At 45.5% G+C, this 10,851-nt stretch overlaps 1 protein-coding gene and 1 pseudogene across 1 annotated transcript; both read left to right on the forward strand.

Annotated features, from left to right (window-relative positions):
• Positions 1-468: 468 nt before the first annotated feature.
• LOC123153774 (uncharacterized) lies at positions 469-3,556 on the forward strand (annotated as a pseudogene).
• Positions 3,557-9,511: 5,955 nt separating this feature from the next.
• Positions 9,512-10,557, forward strand: LOC123154950 (anti-H(O) lectin-like). Its single transcript, XM_044573549.1, has one exon. It carries the CDS (start codon positions 9,601-9,603, stop codon positions 10,555-10,557), a length of 957 nt encoding a protein of 318 aa, XP_044429484.1. The 5' UTR covers positions 9,512-9,600.
• The last annotated feature ends 294 nt before the right edge of the window (positions 10,558-10,851 follow it).

The following is a 10,851-nucleotide window of genomic DNA, read 5'->3' on the forward strand; positions in this document are numbered from 1 at the left end:
CTACTAGCACCACATGGTCTCCAATGGAAGCTCCCGGGTTGGAATCCACGTGTCCTTCTGTACAACTTCGGCCAATGGGCGGGCTCATCGCAGCTCCGCGTGTATGGAACAACGTATAGAGCAAGTATAATAGGTCCTATAAGATGTTCCACATCAGCAAAATCTTAACTGGAGGAGAGAGAAAATAAGAGAGAAGGGATCCGGCGATAGCACAAACTTCGAGAAATGGAGCTGCATGCAGCCCCACGCGAGGACTAAGGGGCTGTTTGGATCCCAGCCTAAGCGTGCCACGCCTAAGGTGAGGCGTGCGTTTGGTTCTGAACAAAAGTTAGGCTCGCCACAACGTTAAGGGTCGTCCGCCGCTGAAATTTCGCCAAAAAGTGTGGCGCTCGTTTCGCCCGCCACACTCGCCGCGGCGCGCCGACTGAGCCACAAAAATCCCCGCGAACTGATAAAAGTCACCGCTTCCCTGTTCGTCCTCAGTCCAAAAATCCCCCACCCCTTCAGTCTTGACCCCATGGCTGAGAGCCCTTCTCTCTCCCCTTCCAGATCCAGCTGAGGACGACCTTGCCGCCGCACTCGATCTGCTCCTCCCTGGTACGAATCCTCATCACCGTAGCATCTATCTCCTCCACCTCCTCCATCTCCTCCATCTCATCACGTCAGATTCATCTCATACATGCAGATCTGGGCGTCCTTGATTTTCTCAAGAGAAAAATACCAGCTTTCTTCCGTGATTTGTGGGATTTCCCGTTGCTTGTTCCTGCCCTTGTTGCATCCAGACTAGGAACTTCCATCTCATAGTGAAAGGTCAACTATTTGTTAAGAGGAAAGGTAACACCGTAATCCCCCTTTGCAATTGTTGCATGCTTGTACGAGTGAGATTATAAGTTAGTAATTTCTTGTAAGTATGTGGTGTTGATGTAAGATTTGACATCTCTCTGTGTTCTTTTCTTAGATATGTATTGTACAATTTATTGTCTGAGTAATATATTGTCCTCTGTATAATTTGCGTTGGATAAAAAATTTATATATAGTTCCACTCACTGATGTCATCTGATTTTTTAATGCTATTATTGTTTCATAGATGGACCAAAGAACATTATGCTTACAGTATTACATGCATTATTATCACTACTACATGTGGAGGAGAAGATTGCTTGCTGCCATTATTGTGTGTTTAGGGATGTACTGGTACAAGATTAATGTCCGAAAAAGGAAGAGAAAATCTATAACTTATGCTCCCATGTTCGAACGAGATGTTGAAAGGATGTCACGCCTGAACCGTATGTATTATGGAACCGAGGCTAATTGCATAAGTGAGCTGCGCATGCGGAAATTTGTTTTTCACAAATTGTGTGCTAACCTGAGACGTCGTGGTCTACTGGTAGACACATTCCATGTAACTGTGGAGGAGCAAGTTGCCATGTTCATCCATGTTGTGGGTCATAACTGGAAAAATAGATCGATTGGTTTCGAGTTTTATCGATCGGACGAGACTGTTAGTAGGTACTTCAATGCTGTTTTAGATGCCCTGTGTCTCCTTGCTCGTGATGTCATATGCATCAGAACCATCGAAACACATTCGAAGATAACAAGTAGCTCCAGATTTCACCCTTACTTTGAGGTACATCCAAAATTATTCACAAGTATCTGCAATGTATTTATAGGTTCCATTCAGTCTGTTTGAAACTGGTTCTCTCTTTACGTAGGGATGCATAGGAGCTCTGGATGGTACTCATATACCGGCATGTGTGCCAATCCACATGCAAGATAGGTTTAGGGGTAGAAAGTCCTTTCCCACACAAAATGTGCTAGCAGCCGTTGATTTTGACCTAAGATTTACATATGTTCTTGCTGGATGGGAGGGATCGGCTCATGATTCTTATGTGCTCCAAGATGCCCTATCACGTCCCAATGGCCTTGAAATACCAGAAGGTGGGATTCTAACCCATGGCTTCAAACTGAAACTTTCTTTAGTTCTTAGCTAATGTGTTAGCATCATCATGATATAGGTAAATATTTCCTAGCGGATGCGGGATATGCTGCAAGACCCGGTATACTCCCCCCATATCGTGGTGTCCGATATCACCTAAAGGAATATAGGGGAAGTAGAGAGCCTGAGAACCCAAGGGAGTTATTCAACCATCGCCATTCCTCACTTAGAACAACAGTCGAAAGAGCATTTGGTACCTTGAAGAATCGATTTAAAATATTTGCAAGTCAGCCATTCTTCCCTCTAAAAACACAAGTAAAAATTGTGTTTGCTTGTTGTACGCTCCATAACTGGATCCTGGATGATGGTCCTGATGAGTATGTCTATGATGATGCTACTTGGTACTCGGCCCTTCCACGGAGTAGACGACACCGTCGTGACGTTTACCAGGAGAGCCAGACATGGGCACACAAAAGGGATGTACTAGCTCAAAAAATGTGGGAGGATAATTTAGCAGCTCAAGATCAAGATGATTAAGAAGTTAGTATGTAAGGCTGATGTTGATGGGTTTTATTTTAGGTTCCATTCAGTCTGTTTGAAACTAGAGTTTTGCCTTATTTCTATGTATCAAACATGAGTGCTATTTTGTTACATTTGGTCATTATGTATGTGATTCATGTGAAACTATGTTGGTTGTACCTCTGTAAACTTATATCACTTATTTTATCTTTAGTAAATTGTTGGTTGTTTCATGCTTATTTGCCTCACCTATTATCTTTTAATTAAAATGGCTCACTGTATGAGAAACAGCGATGGCCAAGGGAAAGGGGAAGTCTGATGGTGATGGGTGCTCTCGTGAGAGGACTATTTCCTGGGCTGATGATCAGACCAAGTTTATGTTGGATTGGTGCATTGAATACATGAAGGAACAATATGCGGGATTTAGGTTCAGAAAGCATCATCTTTTGAAGTGTGCTGATGCTTTAAATAGAAAATTTGCTATGGGGGTGACACTTGCTCAAGTTGATCGTCACTTCAGGCACTACAAAGAAAATTGGAAGTACATTGCCGCCGCAATTAGCAAGAGTGGCAATGTTTTCGATGATATTAGATGTGTGGTAACTATCTCCGAGTCTGAAAAGTCTTGCCTCAATGTACGTATAATTTAGTTTCTTTTTAAAACTTAATATGGCTAATTTAATTAGGATCTTAATGTGTGTGTGCTTGTAATGCAGGATAGAGCAAGGCGCTTGATTTCTAAGCCCATCAAGTTCTACTATGAGATGCAGGAGCTATTCACAGGCACTAGTGCTGATGGTTCTTTGGCCATGGACCAACATACATGCACAATTGATTCCGATGACTCGAACAATGATGAAGGGTTGTATGATCTCAACTGCTATCCACAGTATGAGGGCCCTCTTGAGGAGGATTCTGACACTTTGCCAACAACACATTGTCGTAAAAGACCTCCAGTACCTGTAGGTGGTGATAATTCAACATCTAGCACTAGCCGAGTTGGTAAGAAGCGCCCAAGAGGTAGCAAGTCACCTACTAAGAAGCCACCAAGAACCAAGAGTCGTTTCGTGGAGTCCGCTGAAGAAATCAACTCTACATTGAGGTCACTCCAGCAATCCCTTGCCGCCGCTCCTCCTCCAATGCCCCAAGTTGTTGATCCTTATGCTAGTTTATGGAAGAGGTTGGAGGAACTCCCAATTACCACAGATCAAAGAATTACTGTTGGTGTGCACTTATCTTGCAAGGACAATGAAGATTTGCATGGTTGGTTATGCAGTGCAAGTGAAAAAACTTTTGAAACTTGGGTTTGCAAGTTCTTTGCTGACAAAGATCATGTTTATAGCAACATGTGAAGTTATCTAGTTGCTAACTTGTCATGTCTAGAAGTTGGCAACCTGTGAAGTTTAGAAGATGGCAACTTTTGGTATTTAGGAGATGAACTTGTGCTACGGCTACTGCTTTTGGGAAGTAGATCTTTTGATGTGGGGTGAAACACTTTAATGTAACTTGGCCAGAACTTGTGTTATTGCTATGAATGACTATCACTTGACTTTATAATGATGGACGAAACTTGCACGTATCTATCTTATTTTCTATCTTGATTATGAGTTTGCATTTTGAATTATTTTGTACAGATGGGATTAATAGAAAATGCTCCATGTTACTTTTTATGGTTATTATTATTGCGACAAAATCTTCTTACATTTACTGGAGCATGTTGTAGTATGATTGCTTTGCGAGACAAATGGCAAGTAATCTCATCACCGTGGAGTCTAGCAGTAAGGTGATTCTAACCACCTGTGGCAGGAAACCGTGGCAGAAAACCAAACGCAAACCATAACTTTTTGCCAAACATTTGTGGAAGTCATCCAAACACACGCCACACAAAATCTGCCACACCTAACCTAAGGCATGGCTACCAACCAAACAGTTTGATTTTGCCACACATTATGGCAAGCCACAGGTGTGGCTAGTACCTCACCTTAGGCGTGGCAATTTGAGTCTCCAACCAAATAGCCCCTAAAGGCATGTGCCAACCAATCACTATGCCCTTTGTTGCATCTCTCTGCATGGAAGCAGTAAAGTCGATAGCTAACGTACATCCAGTTTATTATATGAGCAGGCTATATAGCTAGCGTGGTACTAGTATATAGCCGGATGCAGACTCTTCTATTAGCTTTGCTCTAATATCCCACTCCATAAAAAATTAGTACCATCTTGATTAAAAAGAATCTCATAAAATATAATAAAGGTGAAAACGAAAGTCGGAGAAACGCACTTCATCCCGAGCATCGAGAAATACTTAAAAAGCCTCCCATACTCAAACATCCTCTGCACATCTTCCAAATGCAACCATTGCGGTGGCATGTTCGATGTCAAGTACTACGTGGTTCGTCGGTACAATGAGACCGGACCCGCTCAAGGCGCCGTGATGGGTAACCTTTACCCTGACTTCACCCAGGTGAACCATGGCAAGTACGTTGTCAGCAAAATGAGGGCGAACACTGGCACCAGCAACCTATCTGGGTCTCTGGGATTACGGGCTTTGCTACACCTACATAATTATTCTAGGTAAAGCTACATAAAAACTGGTTTGAGGTGATTTGATGGGCAGGAAAAAATAGCCTGGGCCCCACTCCGTGAAAATCGGGGAGGTGGGGGGTGGGGGAGGGGGGAGGGAAGAGGAGAGAAGTACTCCCCTGTTTCTTTTTAGTCCACATATAATGTTTGGTCAAAGTCAAGCTTTGTAGAATTTGACTAATTTTATATTAAAAAATATAAACATTCACAATATGAAATCAATATTATCAGATGCACAATGAAACGTATTTTCATACCATATAGTTTTAGTATTGTACATGTTCATATTTTTTTATATAAGTTTGGTCAAATTTTATGTAGTTTAACTTTGACTAAATCTTATATGCGAAGTAAAAAGAAACGGAGGGAGTAGATTAGGAGGTTTAAGTAAGTTTACCTAGATGTGTACGTAGGTGTAGGATTATTCCTAGGATTACTTATACATGACGGCTGGAGTGACCTTCTAAAAGGACAACACGTCCATCCTCTCGCAGCTGCAAGACGTCTTCGATGCCGATTGGGATTCTCCCTACACTACGAGGACGTGCGGACATGCAACCCCTCCATCGTCTCGCTCACCAAGCCTCAACGAAGTCCACCAAATGGGATGAGGACGTGTCCATATCATCAATGTTGAATGACCAAGCTCCAAAGCCTGAGGATGTTTTTTTTTTTTTTGAAACGAGGCAAAAAACTTGCCATTTTTATTGATTAAGAAGAAGAGAATTGCCCAATTAATTGACGGAAAACCGGACTAAAACCAATACAAGCCAACCCACATAATATGGGTACCACCGGCCAACTTGGCCATCAACATGGGATCACAGAACTACAAGCAGCTGCACAAAAGCATGACGGCACATGTCAACAGAAGGCCACACGCGCGAACAACCGACAACTCAGACTCTGACGACGATCATCACAAAGAAATATGCAGGACCTTTTTTTAGACAATGGGCAACTGCATTTTATTCATTCAGCAACTGTCTAGTACGAATGGTGGTGCTGATTACATGAGGTACTACATTAAACCAGCATGACCCAGGGTCATGTTCTACAGACCTAACAAGAACATGAGCTGCCTTGTTACATGAATGAACACACAAGATTCAAACATGGGAGCCCTACTTTTAATATCACATTATTATGGCACCTATTTGAGATCTGTCAGCTGTCAAAGTTATTCACTTTATTGATCACAGCTATACAATCAGATGCCGTAATAATGGATTGAAAGCCAGCAGCTTCGGTGAATAATAAGGCTGGTTGTAATGGGGAGTATCATATACTAGTATCATGAATATGATACTAGTGTATGATACTACCTCCCTAATGCATAGTACTATCATATATCAGTATCATGTGGTACTTTATTTATTGTCATGCATGACATAAAGTAGCATATCATTTATTATGATACGGTATCATGATATGATACTCCACCATCTTTTTCTTCATTTAATGCTATGACACATCATCAAAATTGCCTAGTTGACATGCATGATACTAGATATGATACTAGCATTACAACCAGCCTAAGAGCATCTTCAACAGACGCCCCAAATGACGCGCACGCGGGGTAAATCCAGCTTTTAGCGCGTGCGAGGCGGTTTGCCGCGCTCCAGCGGCCGCGGGAAACAAGCGCGCGCCGGAACCGTTTGCGCGCGCGCGAAAAGGCGCCAGCTCGCGCGCAAGATTTGGCGCGCCGCTTCGCCACACGCTTCTCCACACTTCCTCTTCCCCTCTTCCTCTCCCTCTGCCACGCGCCGCTCCAGCGCCCCGCCACCGCCGCGCCGCCATGCCGCCGCGCCACCATGCCGCCGCGCCGCCGAGGAGCGTCCGGCTACCGCGGCGTCCGCCTGCGCCCCAACGGCTGCTACACCGCGGAGATACGCTCCGGCGAACTCCGGCTCGGCCTCGGCACGTACGGGACGGCGCGCGAGGCCGCCCGCGCGTACGACGCGGCGGCGTGGCGCCTAGGCCGGCCGCGCGGCTAGATGAACTTTCAAGATGTGTACACGCTCCAGCAAGCGCTCAACCTCGCCGCTCTGCCTCGTCTGAACACGGCGGAAGACCGTGCGGAGCACGCCGAGCGACAACGCCGCCTCCTCGTCGCCCAGGAGGACAAGCGGGTCATGGCGGAGTGGCGCCAGCGCCACCCGGAGGACGTCGCCTACGAGCAGGCCTACTGGGCAAGGCGCCGCGAGGAGGACACGCGAAGGCGCCGCGAGACGCGGTTGGAAAGGCGTCAGCGGAAGGCGTTGGTGAGTGCGCAGTCCGACATCGTTGCAGCAGGTGGGCAGTCGTTCTTCGCGCCGAATGATGATCGGTGGCTGGACATCTGGCTAGACACCTCGGACGACACCGCCGAGGATGATAATGGTGATGATGATAGCGACTTAGAGTAGTTTCTATCTAGTTGCGCCGTAGTTTATCTATGCTTTCGAACTATCTATCTAGTTGCATCGATGTAAAATACCTTTGTATCGTTTTTTATTTATGCAATCTATCTAGTTTTTATTTTATCTATGTGTTCGAAAATTAAAAAAATATTGTGTGCGCGCTGTATTTTTTGCGCGCTGCTGGAGCGGCGCGCGCGCGCTGCATTTTAACGCGGCTGCTGGAGCAGCTCGCCGCGCCAAATCAGACGATGAGCGCGTGCTAAAGCTGTTTTTTGCGCGCGTCGCGTTGGACGCCTGTTGGAGATGCTCTAAGTAAGGCATGGCGCAGAGCTATAGCTTCAGCAAACTCTGGCTTATGGGTCTCCAATATGCATGGTCCTTCAGCAAACTCTGGCTTATGGGTCTCCAATATGGTCCACATAGCACCTGCAGGCAGCCTGTACCATTCCCAGGTGGTCACGGATGGCAAGTCCAATACCCATGCGAAGATGTGAATCTGAGAAGATTGCTGCATCGGTATTTATCAGAGCCGACCCCATCCGCGGTGGAGACCACTTTTCGATTGATGCTTCGTCCTTGGCTCCTTGCACCTAGGAAGGCTGGTCACAATGGACAGAAACATAATCTAATAAACTATACAGTTTTCTAGACTATGTTACTACTTTCATATTGGGTAAGAACATGTATGTATTCTCTCCGTTCATGAATAAGTGTATTTCTAGCTTTTGTTCTAGGTCAAAGTTTTAGAATAAAACTTTGACCAACTTTATAGGAAAAAGTACTAGTATTTATGACACTAAATTAATATCACTAGATCTATTTTGAAATGTACTTTCATAATATATTAATTTGATGTCATATATGTTATTACTCTTTTGTATATAGTTGGTCAAAATTACAAAACTTTGACTTAAGACAAAAGCTAGAAGTACACTTATTCGCGGACGGAGGGAGTAGTGTCATGCAGCGATGTATTTATTAGGATATAGACTCATTGTTTCTTGGAGTGTGTGATGTTCCGATAACTTAGCTAGTTACCACAAGCACCTCTTTCTTCATTAAATATGTGCCACATAAGAAAACTTGTATTGGAGTGTGTGATGTTACTTCTAAGTTCCTGCCCATTGTGACCAGCCTAAGGTAAGTCGACCTACAATTATTTGTTTAGCATAACTAGGTCAATATATGCATTAATCTTTCCAACCATAGGTTGTGGATGAATTAGGCTCGCTTGTATTGATCTTCTTTGAAATTTGTCACCTGTAGGTAGACAGTTGTGTGCCATTCATTCTCCATAAGATAATTTTCATTTTGTCTCAGCTTCGGTGTTTGAGGAAGAACCTTTTCCATTTCCATCAGCTTCATTTTGTCCGGGCATTGTACCTACCAAATTCCAGTGACAACGCCATTAATCTGCTAGCTCTCTAGTTCCTTTCGTGTGCTACATCCTGCACTCTAAATTTGACCTTGACAACTAACTACCCCCCACTAGATCCCCTCCCCTATTTTGTTTTATATGATGCTCCTCCGCAAGGTTCCTATAGCTCCTTCCGAAGCACCACCACGGCCAAGCCATGGCCTCTCGCCGTCGTCCAACCACCACATTAATATTAGGGCATGTACAATGGTGTTATCTTAGGAGTGCTACGTAGGATAAATAATGAGGTGGAGGAGAAAGAACTCGTAAGAAAAGGTTCGTCTTCTTTTATTTAAGAGAAGACAAGATATGATCTCTTAGCATAATATGTCTCACCATGTTTTTAGGAATAGCTAATTATTGAAGATAAGGCTAAGAGATGATTTATTATAGACATTTTTTGTTATCTTTAAATTACATGCAAAATTTAAGATAAGACTATCTTATCAATCATTGTACATGCTCTTAGAGACAAAATTAACTGCACGTTGATATTAGGTAATATGAATTACGTGTTAATTATGAGATAAATATAAATGTTGATATTTGGTATGCTATCAATTACACGCTCAACATGTTGAGAGCTCAACATTGGAGCAATCTAAGTCATTGGATTGACACGATTTGATGGTCAAAATTAATTGAATCTATCTCTTTGAATCTTTTTATATTGATATAGATATAGATATAGACGATGCTCCTCCTCAAGATTCCTATAGCTCCTTCCGAAGGACCACGGCCAAACCATGGCCTCTCCCCGTCGTCCGACCACCACACTAGTCCTTGTGTCGTTGCTATGCCTCTACCAAGCGCCACGCTGGGCCTTCTCGCTCTCCTTCAGCCTCGACTTCTCCGACCTCACTGCCGGCACGTCGATCCTCGTCGCCGGCGACGCACTCATCAGTCCACCAGCGCTCCAGCTGACGAAAAATAGCCGGGCGTCGTACCGGTACAAAGTGCCTCTATGGAACGGCGCCTCGAGCGAGATTGCTAGCTTCGCCACCGCCTTCTCCTTCTGGATCACCCCAGAGATCGAGGACAGCCCGAACGGGATGGCCTTCTTCCTCGGCCATCTCCCTTCGTTGGACGTCCCCCGCAACAGCAGCAGCAGTGCCGGCGGCGGCCTCCTCCCGGCCTTCGCGGACGGGACAGGCGAGAGCCGGATCGTGGCGGTGGAGTTCGACGCCTTCCTCAACCATGTCGGCATCGACGTCAGCTCCGCCAACTCCACGGCCGCATCCGCGTACGCGACGGCGACCTGGCCGGGCAAGAACCTCACGTCGTCCAGTGTGATGGAGGCCACCGTGAAGTACCACAATGACACCAAATTGCTGGCCGTCGATCTCCTCATCGGCGATGCCCTGTACCAGGTCAATGCAACCGTTGACCTGCGCAGAACCCTAGGGGAGGAGGTCGCAGTCGGCTTCTCCGCGGCGAATGGCGCCGCCGCCGGGCTGCACAGGATACTGTCGTGGTCGTTCAGTTCCACTCTGCCCGAACCAAAGCGGGAGGCGCCGCCGCCTGCTGAACCTCCTCTCCCAACCAGCAGCTACAACCACAGGAAGGGAGCATTAGTCCTACTATTCTTAGGAACAATCGCCATGAGGTGTGTCCGGATAGGATTTCAGGTTGGATTCAACCCATCACCGGGCCATGTTACCTTAGGCCCCGATTGGGATGCTGCATTTTTGCTACCCCCGTAACCTTTTACACCTGTATACTACCCTACCCTCCAACAAATTCCTGGTGGAGAGTTGTAAAATATTTCCGGTGGTTGTAACATGCGCTTGGCTACCAGGTTGTAATATACCAGTGTATTCAACAGATCACAATTCACCAAGCTGCCCTTTTCTTCCTCCCCGTCCCATCGGTTGGACGCGCCATGGAGTCGTTGCCGCTCTACCTGCTGCTCCTCCCGCTCCTGGACAATGGCCATCGTCCCACTCCTCTGCCTCAACCGCAGCTGCTACATATTACAAACATCAACAATTGAGCAA

This window comes from Triticum aestivum, chromosome 7A, assembly GCF_018294505.1.
Source record: "Triticum aestivum cultivar Chinese Spring chromosome 7A, IWGSC CS RefSeq v2.1, whole genome shotgun sequence".
Taxonomy (NCBI): domain Eukaryota; kingdom Viridiplantae; phylum Streptophyta; class Magnoliopsida; order Poales; family Poaceae; genus Triticum; species Triticum aestivum.